Here is a 14,262-nt window from a genome sequence, read left to right as displayed (position 1 = left end):
AGAGGTCCTTTATGGTCTTTCTCAAAAGTAGGTAAATTATTTTCATCAGGATAAGCTTTGATGGGACTAAACACTAAACAAGGGAAAAGGAATGAGTTAGCATAAAAGGGAAAAGTACACATATAGTTTGCAAAAGTTGTGAGCTAAATTTAGAAAATATGAAGCAGTCTGTTTAGAGCATCTTATGACTCTTAGATAGAACTGAGTTTTCAGTGTTTGAAGTTAATGTCTTAAAATTTAATTCATTTAATTCCTTGTAGGAAATGAAAGTGTTATAAAAGGTGAGTTTCACATTTAATATTAACAATGATTTGAAATTCACATAGTCTAATCTACTATTTTAATCTCGCTATTTAGTAACTCTTAACCTTTGGACTTGACTCCTAATATATTTTTCATAAAAACATTTCTTTGACCTAACACATCTTAGTTCAACTTTTGGCAAGGAGTGTTAAGGACATCACAAAAATAGTTTTAATTCTACCTTGGTATAGGTAGTAGCAAATTATCAGGATAACACCTTTTAATAGCTAACTCTCTCAGAAACCACCTACACTCCTGCCCTTATTGGGCTCATACTAAATTTATCTTAATCTCCAGCCTCCAGTTTTTGGACCTTCATTTTCTACTGGTTCTTTCTAGTTTTACCTGAACTTCAACCTTGCCTCTTAATGACAGCCATTAAAAAAAGTTTATTCCAATTACCTCCAAAATCACCTTCTGAAATATCTTTGTATGTTTTTTCAAATCATTTTCTACGCAAACTTTAAGAAAGCACAGTTGTGATACCAAATACAAGTTTTATCTCCTACTTTTGCACATTCAAGGGAAAACATAGACTGTGAGTTTAATTAATGGCCTCGGTTACTAGGTTAAAGAACAAGAAAAAAATGTTCATAAACTTAAAGGTTTTTAATACATGGCATGTACTTGTACAGAAAAAGTTCACAGAAAAATTTTACTTCAGATGGCTCTTTGGACAAATCAGACTCAGTAGAAGGCAGCTATTTGTCTTTGCCCACATTTTATCACTGTGTAAAAATAATAGTATAATTGTTTGTGCAAATTTGAACTTATCCGCTCAGGAAACACCTCATTAACTTAAATTTCCTAAATTTCCTCTACTGGTTTCACTGGTTGTATACCTTAACATTACTCCTTTTCAAATTATAAAATTGCAAAATCACATGTTCAATTAAATTTCACAATAGATAATATCTTTATTAACACAGATCAATTTTTATAATGCCATAAATGTTATAATGCTTAATATATTATTTATAATTCCCAGACTCTTAAGATTTTAGACTAACAAAATGGAATGAAAAAAATTAAACTATCAAATATAGTTGATAGGTTCATATAGTCAAAGCTATGGTTTTTCCAGTGGTCATGTATGGATGTGAGAGTTGGACCATAAAGCAATGTGAGTGCCAAAGAATTGATGCTTTTGAACTGTGGTGTTGGGGAAGACTCTTGAGAGTCCCTTGGACTGCAAGGAGATCAACCCAGTTAATCCTAAAGGAAATCAGTCCTGAATATTCATTGGAAGGACTGACGCTGAAGCTGAAACTCCAATACTTTGGTTACCTGATGTGAAGAACTGACTCATTGGAAAAGACCCTGATGCTGGGAAAGATTGAAGGCAGGAGGAAAGGGGACGACAGAGGATGAGATGGCTGGATGGCATCACCGACTGGATGGACATGAGTCTGAGTAAGCTCCAGGAGTTGGTGATGGACAGGGATGCCTGGCGTGCTGCAGTCTAGGGGGTCGCAAAGAGTCAGACACAACTGAGCGACTGAACTGAATTGACAGTTGATTTACAATATGGTGTTAATTTCTGTTGTACAGCAAAGTGACTTGATTATATGTGTGTATTCTTTTTCATATTCTTTCCCATTATGGTTTATCACAGGATATTAAATATAGTTCCCTGTGTTAAATATGCTTTTAATTTATCCTTGTCTGTTATACATTATAGGATAACCATCAAACAAACAGGTTAAAGGATATACAAAAGCCTCTGGATGATGACAAAATGCATGTTTATTTCTGTCACTTAAACCATTATAAAAAGGACATATATAGTCATGGAAAGAATAAAAAGACAGCTCTTGGTTACATGAATTTCAGTTTTTTTCTGTGAGGAAACAAAAGTTGGTATCTTTGGGTGAGGTTATATTTAATATATATAACTGACACTGCCTGAGGTTAAAAAGTTACAGGGAAATAAAAGTAGGTACCCAAGGAAATGCATATGTTTTCTCCATTTATCATGATAAGTGCTATGGTTTTTTTAGACCATAAAATCAATATAATGTATGCATTATCTTATTTAATATTCTTAAGGTTTAGTTTTCAAAACTTATTTTAAAATTACTTTAAAGTTTTTAAATAGACCTGAGAATAGATATGCTTTTGGATTGCTCTTAATTTTAACAAGTACTAAAAATAAGTTTTTCAGGAATTCCCTGGTAGCCCAGTGGTTAGGACTCAGGGCTTTCACTGCCCTGGCCCAAGGTTCAATCCCTGGTCAGGGAACTAAGATCTTGCAAGCCGTGTGGTGCAGTCAATAACAACAACAACATAAATAAATAAACAGAAAAAAGTTTTTCAAATACTTCAGACATCTTGATAAAATTTTAAGAAGAAAAATAATGACTGCTTATTGGAAACAATCCAACATCTGCACTGATATTAGATATATTTTCAGGATTGTTCATGATTTTGACATGTTTTAAAACTAAGGGTTTTTCTCTTTTAGACACTCCAATCATATTTTTAAAAGAACAGGGAGGGAGGTTCAAGAAGGAGGGGATATGTATGTACCTATGGCTGATTCATGTTGAGGTTTGACAGAAAACAACAAAATTCTGTAAAGCCATCATCCTTCAATTAAAAAAAAAAAATAACAAACAAAAACTACTTGCTGGAAATAACGTACTATCCAAGGAAATTTCAATTTTTAGGATTAAGTTCACACCAAATACATTACTGCAACTTAGTGATTTGGGATTTTCTATTACCTTTAAATTTGTCACATTAACTATTCTAAATCTTTCCCACATTCTTCAAATGTCTGATTCTCCATTTTCCATTCTCAGCTTGGTTCTTCATTTACCAGATTATGGAAGTCTAATATTAGAGCCCTGCCCTTAACATGTGACTCACAAATCAGCAGCATCAGCAACAACTAGAAGCCTACTAGACATGGAGTCTCAGAAGCCCTCTCCAGACAAACTGAACCAGAATCCGTACTTTAACAAGACTCTGAGGGAATTTTTATGGACATTAAAATTTGATAAGCACTATTCCAGAGCTCATTGTCTTCAATGTCCAGAGCTTCATTCTTTTGGTTAAAAAAAATCTGCTGTCTCAAAATCTTTCTGAATCCTAAGTTATCTTCCTTTAATTTTTTCCTCCAGTTCCAGAAGAAAAAAGACTTCTGCCTCTGTTCCAAAGCTAATCTCTCTATATACTTATGTTCTTGATTCATTCAGTATATAACGACACTAATTCCTTGCCTTTCCCTCTCAATTTGATTCTCAACTATGATTAGAGAGATCAAATCATATATTCCTTGCAAATCTAAGATCTACCACAGTACAGAGTAAGCAAGGTGAAGTCAACAGTGGCTCTTTGCTACTTTAAATGAGGTGGTTCCTATTTAAAAAGAAAACTTAGTGATAACTCATCCTGCTACATCCTACTACATCTTGTTTGGTCTTTTCTTTTACCCTCAAACCCTGAGATTCGACTTTCTCACTGAGATATCTGTGGATACTGATTGCAGACACAGCACTGCTAGTACTGTTATATAAAAAAACAACAACAGTCATTATCAACACAGTGCTTACCATTACTGAAGAAAAAGAAGTCATGGTTCACATGGGCTAAATACCAAAAGAGGAAAAAAATACTAGGCAGTGCTTTTAAGTGGAGAAGGAAATGGCAACCCACTCCAGTGTTTTAGCCTGGAGAACCTCAGGGATGGGGAAGTCTGGTGGGCTGCCGTCTCTGTGGTCACATAGAGTCGGACACAACTGAAGTGACTTAGCAGTAGCAGCAGTAGTGCTTTTAAGAGTAATCTATAAGCTTGAACTTGGCTTCACACTTAGTGGATGACCAAAAAGATGCTTAATAAATGTTTAGTGCTTGTATTAATAAATATTTTCTTATCAGTTCATCTCATAAACTTATAAATTTAGTCTCTAAAACCACTTTTTCCCATGTCTCACTGACTTTTCAGTAACCAAATTTTCTACCTTAAAAAAGCTATAGAACCTAATAACTACATATACAAGTGAAGCAAGTATGCTCCTTACTTTTCAGTCTAGGTTACCGTGACACTTAATTCATTGCAGAGAAATCTGTTAAGAAAAATATAGCTAACATGGTGGCCAAGTAGTGATGGCTGATTATTGGACCCCACTAACCCATTAAAATAGTCCTAAAAGCACAGAAAGAGATGCAAAGTTAGAATACCACAAGAATCTGCTTATCATAGTATACGTTGGGGCATAAAAATAGTCAACTAAACGGTAGAAACAAAATTAAAACATATAAATATTCAAAATTAAGAACAACTAAACCAACTGATATTATATAATCTAACATGAAACAGCCATTAAAGATCCTACTATAGATTATTTGATGTCAAAGAAAAAAAATTCATGATAAAGGAGAGAGACTTTCGTGTATGGAAAAAATAACGTCATTAGTATACACAAACTGAAATGGCACTTGAAGATGAGGCAACAAAATGTTCACCGAATGCTTTTCTCAGTAGTGAGACTGCTGAAAATCTTAAACTTCTTCTTTGTGCCTTTCTGAATTTTCCAAATTTTCTATAACAAGCACATACAACTTTTAATAATCAGATGAATTATTAGGAGGAAATTAAGAAAGATAAAATTATGAGAAAAGTATCTTCAAAAATTATTTTACAAGTAGCTAGCTGATATACAAGAATAAATCATGCTTTTTCTGATTTCATTCTCCTCAAAAATCTCTCCTGCTTTTAACAGTGATGATGTGCTTCCTGAAACTCTCTTTACTTCACTTCTAAAACCTTTGTTCTTTCTTGTTCTCTTGCAAGTCTTAGGCACTCTTTCTCTTTTCCTTGTTTGGTTCTGTCTCCTACTGCTATTCCCTAAACGGGGCTGCATGCTGAGACTGAGACTTAAGCACTATGCTCTTGTTCTGAGAGCTCCTCAAATCTCACAGTTTCAACAAATTACTTCTCAATATGTGACTTTCAAGTCTACACCCTAGTTCTTTCTTTGTCTCTTGAATAGTGGTCTTCAACAAATTCAACCAAGTGTTCTTCCACTATCTAAAACTCATTTTCCCTTGTTGGGTCTTTCTTATTCATGGATTTATTATGCATTTTTGTCACTTCAATCAAATCTGAGTTATCCCTCTTTCTCTTTATCTTCCTTTCCTCCAACACTTTGGCCACTAAATCCTTTGAAATGCCTCTTACCTGATACCCTGCTAATTCTAATGAAACTCAACAACGCACACGTAAAGTAGTCCAATAAATGTACTAACTGATCTTCCCAGTCTCCAGTCTCCACCTTCTCAAAAAAAAAAAAGAAAATCCCACACAACTTAGACATTGCTGCTGTTGTGATTAGCTTTCCTAAAATACTGCTTAAAAAAAGAGAAGGAAAAAACCAAAACCAAACAACCCCTGTAGTCTCAAACCACTGTCAAAATAATAGACTAAACTCTTTAATCTGGCATTCAAGGGTCTCCAGTCTGCAAGGGCCTGCTGTTTTAACCTTTCTTTTTTCCTACCACTGTTATACATAATAATCCCTCTAAGCAAACTAATCTATCTTCAAAATGAGCTACAGGACTATGTAACTGAAACATTTCTGAGTTTTTATAGACGCATCTTATGTCATTAACTTGCTCTATGTGGACAAGACAGAAATAACATTTTAACAATAGACTGCAAATGTTAAAATTAAGCCTGGGCAAGAGTCAGTACAAATTAGAAGAAGGGTCACATCATTCTGGAAAAGGCAAAACTATGCAGACAGTAAAAGACCAGTGTTTGAGAGGAGTTAGGAAGGGAGGGATGAATAGGAGCACAGAGAATTTTAGGGCAGTGAAATTATTTTGTGCGATACTACAGTGATGGATATGGGTCATGGATATATTTGTCCAAACCCATAGAATGTACAATACCAAAAGCAAATCCTAATGTCAATGCACGTTCATCAGTTGTAACAAATGCACCGCTTTAGGAGAGACGGTGTTAGTGAAGGAGGTTTCATGTGTGGGTGTGCAAAGGGGTTTTAAGGAAACTCTGTACTTTCAGTCTTGTTGTGAACCTAAACCTGCTCTAAAATATAGTACTGCGCTATTATTTTAAAAATATACATGTACTTTTAAAAACTGCACACATAAAAATATTTAGGTATTTAATCCCTGTCATTCATTATGATAATTTCCAATGTATCAATAATTCTTCTACAGACAATTTCTGAGCAAGAAAGTACAGTCAATCTTCCAAATCGATGGGTTCTGCAACCACAGATTCAACTGTGGATTGAAAATATAAAAAAAAAAAATTCTAGAAAGTTCCCAAACGCAAAACTTCAATTTTCCATTCTTTGGCTATACATAGCATTTACACTGTACTTATGCAGCTATTTACATAGCATTGACATTGTATGAAATATTATAAGTAATCTTAAAATGACTTAAGGTATACAGGAGGAGGTTCTAGGCACCAATAAACATGCCATTTCATATAAGGGACTTTAACATCTACAGATTTGGTATGCTCCAGGGTCCAGACACCAACCTCCCTAAGATACTGAGGGACAACTGTAGAGCTTAATTTCTGGGATAATTTTTAATTTGACTATCACTTCTTTCAAAAGCAATATATGTCTACACTAGAATTTCAGAAATGTACTATTTTCAGATTCTTGGCACTTTGGCCAGCACCAGAATCTTAATACACTAACATTTCTTTTTTTTTAGGCTGGGCTGCATGGCTTGTGGGATCTTAGTTCCCTGACCAGGGAACTGAACCTGGGCCAGGGCAGTGGAAGTGCCGAGTTCTAACCACTGGACTGCCACAGAACTTGCTACACTAACATTTTAGACTTGACAAATAACAAGCAGTGTTAAAAATCAATGCTTACAGAAAATCATTCACTCCCAGGTGGTTTTAAAATACATGAGAAAAACCATATGATTAAATTGTGTAAACAGGAAAATTACTTTAAAAATAACTTTAGAATTAAAAAGAACAAGCGGGAACACTGTTCACCTCCATCCATACTGCAAAAGGCATGAACTCATTTACAAAAATGATCTCCGTACCTGGCCCTTGCCTACATTTCTAGTTTCATCTTCTGCTACTTTCCACCAAACGGGTTCAGCTGTGCAGAAATACACCATTTCTTATTAATTTGGGAAATCCTTTTATAATTTAGTATCTCTGAACATTATTTCTTCAGTCTGAAATTCATCAGGACACATCCACACTAAGCAAATTACTATTCATCTTTTATCATGTCATTTGAACCACCTACAAACAAATTAAGAAAAGTTTGACCATATGAGTGTTGGATAATTCTAAGCATAGAAACAAACAAGTGCAAAGAAATATTGAGCTTTAGTAGGTAGTCAGCTGTTGTTGATACTGGTGTAGTAATTATGTTTTGTGTATGAATATCAATAAATGTAACTGATATTAGAGACCAGAAGCTGTAACTCCAATACTTTGGCCACCTGATGTGACGAACTGACTCATTGGAAAAGACCCTGATGCTGGGAAAGATTGAAGGTGGAAGGAGAAGGGGACGACAGAGGAGGAGATGGTTGGATGGCATCATAGACTCAATGGGACAGGGAGGCCTGGCATGCTGCAGTGCATGGGGTCGCAGAGTTGGACACGACTGAGCGACTGAACTGAAATGATATTAGGAACCAGGGTTAAATTGTGAGAGAAAGGAGATATAAACATGGACTAAAGGAATATGAGAAAGTCTTGTAGTGCTGGATTTGATTGGAGGTATCAATATGAATTTGTTAAAAAAAAAAAAAAAAAAAGGTATTCCTAGGTTCTATCCACTGAAAGAGTCAATCCACAATGATAAGCAACACCACTGAGCATGTCTATACTCTGACTTTGGTTTTAAAATTCCACTTTCTAATTTAAAAAGCATTTCCTGGGCTCTTGGAAAAAACATTGGCTCCAGGTCTGGAGCAAGAAAAATACAAAGTAACCCTGGGCATCATACCATGTTTAAGTTAAGGAAGTGTTCAAAGACTTAAAGAGTCATGTTACAGGACACAGGAGCCAGCCACCGGTCAAATCAAATTTGAGACAACTTTAGTGTCAAAAGGAATACTCATGCATTTAATTATTACACGTAGAATAAAACAGAATGCCAGGTAACAAATACAGAAGGAATGTTAGACTTTTCAAAAAAGTTACCCTTTTTTGTAGTCCCCAATGTAATAAATGATCATTAGTGGATCATTAGGTATGGATCATTAGTGGATGTTAAGAACAGGGATGGAAGGTTGTTGAGGTATTCCTAGTGTCACAGAGTATCTTACAGATCATATGCTAATTATAAAGAGGAAAATAAACCTTTGCAACGGAGTGGTTATCACACCTTAACCAAGTGATGTAATATGACGTTCACAAGGTTGTATTTTTGCTAAAATTGTTTATCTTGAATGTAACATAAAGAAACAGTAAGATAGATTAAGATTCTTCAAAAATAAGTCAATGTCATGAACAAACACACAGATGGGCTTGTAATTCTATGTAAAAGACATATTAACCATGTGAATCTTGACTGACTGGATCCTGGAAGACAAAATAGTATAAAACACATTTTGGGGACAATTGGAGAAATATAAATAGAGGCTATTACTACTGGTATTCCGGGGTGTGATAATGGTATGATGGTTATAAATGGGAATGTCATTCTTAGGAGTCATATACAGAAATGTTTAGGATGAAATGTCAAGATACTTGCACTTATTTTCACATGGTTCAGCAAATACGAAGCACATATGGCAACATGACAACTGGTGAATCCAGATGAAGTATATGAATATTCACTATGTGTATGCACACATGTGTGCTCAGTCGTCTCCAACTCTTTGCAACCCCATGGAGACCTTTAGGCTCCTCTGCCCATGGATTTTCCATGCAAGAACACTGGAGTGGGTTACCGTTTCCTCCTCCAGGGCATCCTCCCGACCCAGGGATAGAACCCACGTCTCCCGCAATGGCAGGCAGAGTCTTTACCACTGAGCCACCTGGGAAGCCCCAGTAGTCACTGTACTATTCTTTTAAGTAAACTATAGATTTGGAATTTTCAAAATAAAGACTTTGGGGTGGAAAAAAAACCCTTAGTTCAGATGTCTGGTCTTCTTGGAAGGTTTTTCCCCTGCCAGTGTAATTATTTTTTCTACTTTCAGCATTTCCATAGGACTCAAAATTTCTATTTTAGCACTTAACCAATTTGTAGCTGCCCATTTACAGGTCTGACTTTTCCTTAACTAAACTCTGCAAAACCCATTTGATCTTCATTCCTAGAATGTGTTTTGTTTTTTTTTCTGGTACCTACTAGGTATTCAGTGTTTGTTGTTCGAATGAGTAACAGATATGCCAAAGTGACAGGTCAAAACCGAAATCCAGGTATTTTCTATACCAAATTGTGCCTCAAATTTAATCAAATCCATCAAGCAGAAAACCTACTGAAGGTTCCTGTGTGTTCTGTCCCATTATAATTGATACATCAGCAAACTGATTTAAAAACAAAGCATAACAACCCTCAAAGAGCCTCATTCCTCAGTCATTACAGGCATACTTCTATTTTAAATTATTTCATAGTTTCAACTCACGGAAATTAGAGAAGATGCATACCTGTTCTATGTCCTTGGAACTGGAAGTATGGTTTTCGCCCGTGACTCCAGGCTGCTCATTTTCCCATGGTAATTTATTTTTTCCTTTTCCTGCACTTAGTACCCTTCGAGTACAGATAGTTGGACTATAAGATCCATAAGTTTGCATGCTATCCCTTGTGTGGTCACCACAGTGACAGTGTGCACTCTGAGTTCTGTTACCAGCCAAAAGCCAGTCTGCATCTGCTCCATGTGCCAAATGGCTCGATCTACCCTGGGCAGATGATGGAATGAGTACCGCATATTCCACAAATCCCTGTTCTGTTAACTTTGGGAGGGTTTTCCTAGCCAATCTGGCCTGCACAGCATTCATCACTCCATCTCCATTATCCTGCAGCTCCACAGTATCCACAGCTTTGAAAAGGATGCTGGTTTTACCTGAGCCCATTGACGATGCCAACACAGCAAAGGCTTCAAGAGCTGCCTGGCGTACCCTGCGTTTGCTATCTACAAGAGCTGGGGCAAGATCAAAAGACAGTTTGGATAAGTCAAAATCCTCACTGGGATAAGTCAGGAGGGAGCAGATGCAAATGTTCACCACCTCCTCTCTCACTCTGGAATGCTTATGTTTGAGATGTTCCAGGAGCAAGCAAAGCACCTGTTGAGGACCTACTTCCTTCATTAGCTTGAGGAAGATTTTCATGTACTCTTGTTTGATCACCAACTTGTTGTCTGCCAGCACTTTGACAGAAGCTGCTATAACAGGTCCCAAGAACTGTTGTACCTGCTCTCCAAGGCGAATAACCAGTAAATGCAGGACTTGAAGTGTGCCATGGACCACTTTGAAGTTAGAATCGTCTAACAAATTATACAGCAAACTAATGAAACTCACAAGGCTAGGATGAGAGGTGGAACTTGGGTTAAAGCGACCCATCACCTGTTTCAGTTCCTCAACAGCCTGAGTCCGGTTCTTATAGTCTTCCTGATCTAACAACCTTGAATGCAGCTCCTGAGGAATAATCCCAAATTTAAGATTGCTGTTGGAAAGACTCCCTGCACAGGGAAGGGGATCTTCAGGAAATCCAGATGCTTCAAGTTCCAAATAATAAGGAACCTGACTTCCAAACTGGGACTCCAGGCGGCGATTGTAGTGTCTCCTCAAGGCAGAAGGCAGGCGAGAGATATAGGACTGAAATCGCTCTTGGCCAAGACGCTCCCCTATTTGTTGAAGTGCAGAGAAAGCTGTCTCAGATTCTTCTTCTATCTCCTGACCGCCAAGCTTTCGGGCTAAGGATATTATCACTTCGGTAAGATCTAGGTCGAGCAACAAATCCTCAGGGGTAAGCAAGATAGGGAACAGTAGTGCTGTGGAAGCTCTAAGCCGGGCATCGGTACTTTCCAGTCCTTGTTGTATAAGCGTCCTCAGCACCTGTCCAGAGCTACGCTTCAAACAGATGTGTAGGATCTGCAGCGCATCCTTCCGCAGGGCTGGATTCTCTTCTCGTAGCGAGACGACAAGCTGAGGCAGAAGAGCTAAGCTAAAGGCCTCTTCCAGCTGGCCTAACTCCCCCTGACCCCGGAGAACGTCCGAGAGGAACTGCAAGCAGAGTCGTTTCTCATCACTACCTCCTTCCACAAGCACTCGGCCCAGAGCCCGATAAAGCGCTTCCTTTCGTCGGGGGAAGCCAAGTCGACCGCCCCGCCGCGGCAAAGCAGCCTGTAAAGCCTGGAAGGCCTCGGAAGGATCGGGCGCGGTCCGCAGTTGTTGAAGGAGCCGAGTCTCCTCTTCATCTCCCCCCGACAAACCACCTCCAGGCCCAGACCAACTACTTGAGATTGCCTCCGCGGGCATCAAGAGGGTCGAGGCCAGAGGCGAAGGTGTCGGGGGGCAGGAACCGTGATCTCCGGCAGCTCCACGGCAGCAATAGTTTTTCTCGCCTCTCATGGCGCCCCCACCTCGACTATCATCAGTCTCTGGGGCGGAAGGACGACTGCGGCTCTGGAGGCGATAGGCACAGAGGGATGGAAGGGGCGGCAGCGGGAGCAGGGCTGAGGGCGCAGCCGCCATGGAGGGTAGTCAAGTGGCGGAGACTAGAGCAAACCATCGTCTCCGAAGGGCTCGATGGAGCCCAGCCTTCCTGTTCCTCTCCAAGCCTCGACCTGCAGAAGAGAAAAAGGGAACAACTTGAGCCCCTGACTCCCGGAGGCTGCCTTCGGCAAAATGGCCCCCGACTGAGCCCCAGACCCCACAGCTGCCACCGGGCGTAACCAGGGGCACCACGTGACCAAACCGATCGCTTCCATGGTGATGTACCCAGCGCGGACCTCTTGACCCGGAAATCAACCTGCCGTGATGCATGCAGGGTCATGTAGTCCACGTCAGAAATTCGGGCTAGGCGGAAGGGCTCGGGAAAAGGAAGTGAGAACGTTGCGAACGTAAGGAACGTATCTGGAATGGAGAAGGCGAGGAACAGATAAAGCATTAAGCGGAAGTGACGCTCTCCTTGCTCAGGGCGGAAATTCCCCGCCCCACCCGTAAGAATTAGGGTTTGACTAGAGACAAGTAAGGATCTTGCCCGGTCTCGAGTTGTCCACGGCTCCTCCTCCTCCTGTCGCTGCGGGCGTGATTCCTGGGACTCAGGTATTTTCCTTTGCTGTCCTTTTGCAGCGCAGGCTTTGACAGAGTTCTGCTGGAGTGCCGCTGGTGTTAGAGTAAGATGTAAAGAAATGAACGGGAGCAAGCAGGGACAGAGGCGACATCTTCTTGTGCAGGGCTCGTTATCGCAGTAAACGCGTTGTTGTCTACAGCCCTGAGTAAGGGCGATCCTTTCCTCCTGCGGTCCGCATACCGGTACGAGAGATCCGGACTAAGGCCAAGCTCAGAGCTCGCGTACTTTTTTTCAAATCCCGGTGTTTTTGGACCTTACTCTCCCCGTCCTCTCCTACCTACTCCCCGCCCCCGCCTCAGTCCCCTTTTCCTACTTCTCTTACCCTCGGGTTGTGAAGGGTTGGTGGTTTTCTGTCGTTTTCCCTTATCCTCATCACTTTAAGTTCTCTTTGAAAACGTGCTTGATCTGCAGATAAATCTGTTTTTCCTTGTAGCTAACCTTCTGTCCCTTATAGGTTCTCAAAGTCTAATGCAGTTCCTCTGTGGGACTCACCCCTTTTCCCCGCTAGCTCCCTCTGCCACCCCAGCCTGCCTGCAGGATCTTCGCGCAGCTCTGCAGCCTTTCAGTCTCCTGGAAACCGAGATTGCAAAGACAATTTCAGTTGCGGTTGAAGTTCTTTGCCTCACTGTCCTCAGAGAATTCCGCCCTATAGTTTTAGAGCCGATGATTGACATTTCTTTGTTTTAGGCGAACTGTGAATTTGGTGAGCAGTCTTTCTTCCTTGTAATTAAACGTAGGCGGAAACAATTGAAGAGCTGGAGTGCTTAGTGTGAGGCAGAGTTCTTTCAAGTGCGGAAGAGAATATTTTGGGGAAGGAATAATACAATTGTTTTTGAATGACCCAGTGAGAAAATTCTGTTATCAAGTCTCCAGTTTATGCACTTAAAATACCAGTGTTCCTACCCAGTTCTGTACCGCACAGAATGTCTCCTGAATCCTTTTTTAAGTCTTACTATGACAAACCAATTTTATAAAAATATTTGCTGGATAAGTAAGACAAGCTCAAAAATCATTTCTGGATATTGTCTTAAAGTACAATTTGATTATTATAGGTTTCTTTTTTCCTTTTCTTTTGGAAGTAGAATAAATGAAAACGAAGCCTGTGTAAACATGCATCCTTTTGCTTTGGTTTAAATTCTAGGATGTTAGTTAATTTTAATCAATCATTTTAGTGTTTAAATGAATCTCCCTTAATTTGGTTTGACTATATTTCAGTAGACGAAAAACTTTTTTTTTTTTTTAATTTTGTGGGTAGGATAAGGGCAGAAAAGTGAAAACCGAGACATGATTTTGACAGTTGTCAATGAGAAAGAATGTCAGTTTCTCATATTTCCAGAGAAAGAAGTTCAAATTCATACTTCTACTCATGTATGCTAAGGTATCAGGAACTCAATTCAGACTAAACTAAAAGAATGATATACACATCAGAATGTAACATTAGAATGCCAGTTTATGTTGAAATAGAAGATAACCCTTTTCAGTGATCAGAATTTTCAGGTTGAAAATCCAGTGCATTCTTTCCTGTATCCAAGAACTTGGGAAGTTGTGTGGTAATGATGGAACAAAGAAAATGAACTTAGAAAGTCCTGAATTATACAGCATCATTAAAATTATGGTAGAAGTTTAAGAATTACCTATTCTGTCTATAAAAAATACTTTTCAAGGGATTTGAATGCTTAAATCAACTACTTATATC

General features: G+C 39.1%; 2 protein-coding genes across 8 annotated transcripts in view; one reads left to right on the top strand and one right to left on the bottom strand.

Moving 5' to 3' along the window:
- The window catches only part of TOGARAM1 (TOG array regulator of axonemal microtubules 1), a 78,424-nt gene extending 66,244 nt beyond the window's left edge, over positions 1 to 12,180 (bottom strand). For all 7 annotated transcript variants that reach the window (XM_010817286.4, XM_010817287.4, XM_010817289.4 and 4 more), the window contains exon 1: positions 9,920 to 12,180. In XM_010817286.4, coding sequence (XP_010815588.2) covers positions 9,920 to 11,965 — 2,046 coding nt within the window. In that variant the 5' untranslated portion in view covers positions 11,966 to 12,180. The remainder of the gene's footprint in view (positions 1 to 9,919) is intronic.
- A 300-nt stretch (positions 12,181 to 12,480) lies between these two features.
- The window catches only part of KLHL28 (kelch like family member 28), a 32,486-nt gene continuing 30,704 nt past the window's right edge, over positions 12,481 to 14,262 (top strand). The window contains exon 1 of the mRNA NM_001099030.1: positions 12,481 to 12,538. The gene's annotated coding sequence lies outside the window, so the exon portion shown is untranslated. The remainder of the gene's footprint in view (positions 12,539 to 14,262) is intronic.

The sequence above is a fragment of the Bos taurus genome, chromosome 21 (genome assembly GCF_002263795.3).
Source record: "Bos taurus isolate L1 Dominette 01449 registration number 42190680 breed Hereford chromosome 21, ARS-UCD2.0, whole genome shotgun sequence".
Taxonomy (NCBI): domain Eukaryota; kingdom Metazoa; phylum Chordata; class Mammalia; order Artiodactyla; family Bovidae; genus Bos; species Bos taurus.
The sequence above is the reverse complement of the archived record's forward strand: the minus strand, read 5'-3'. Positions and strand labels throughout refer to the sequence as shown.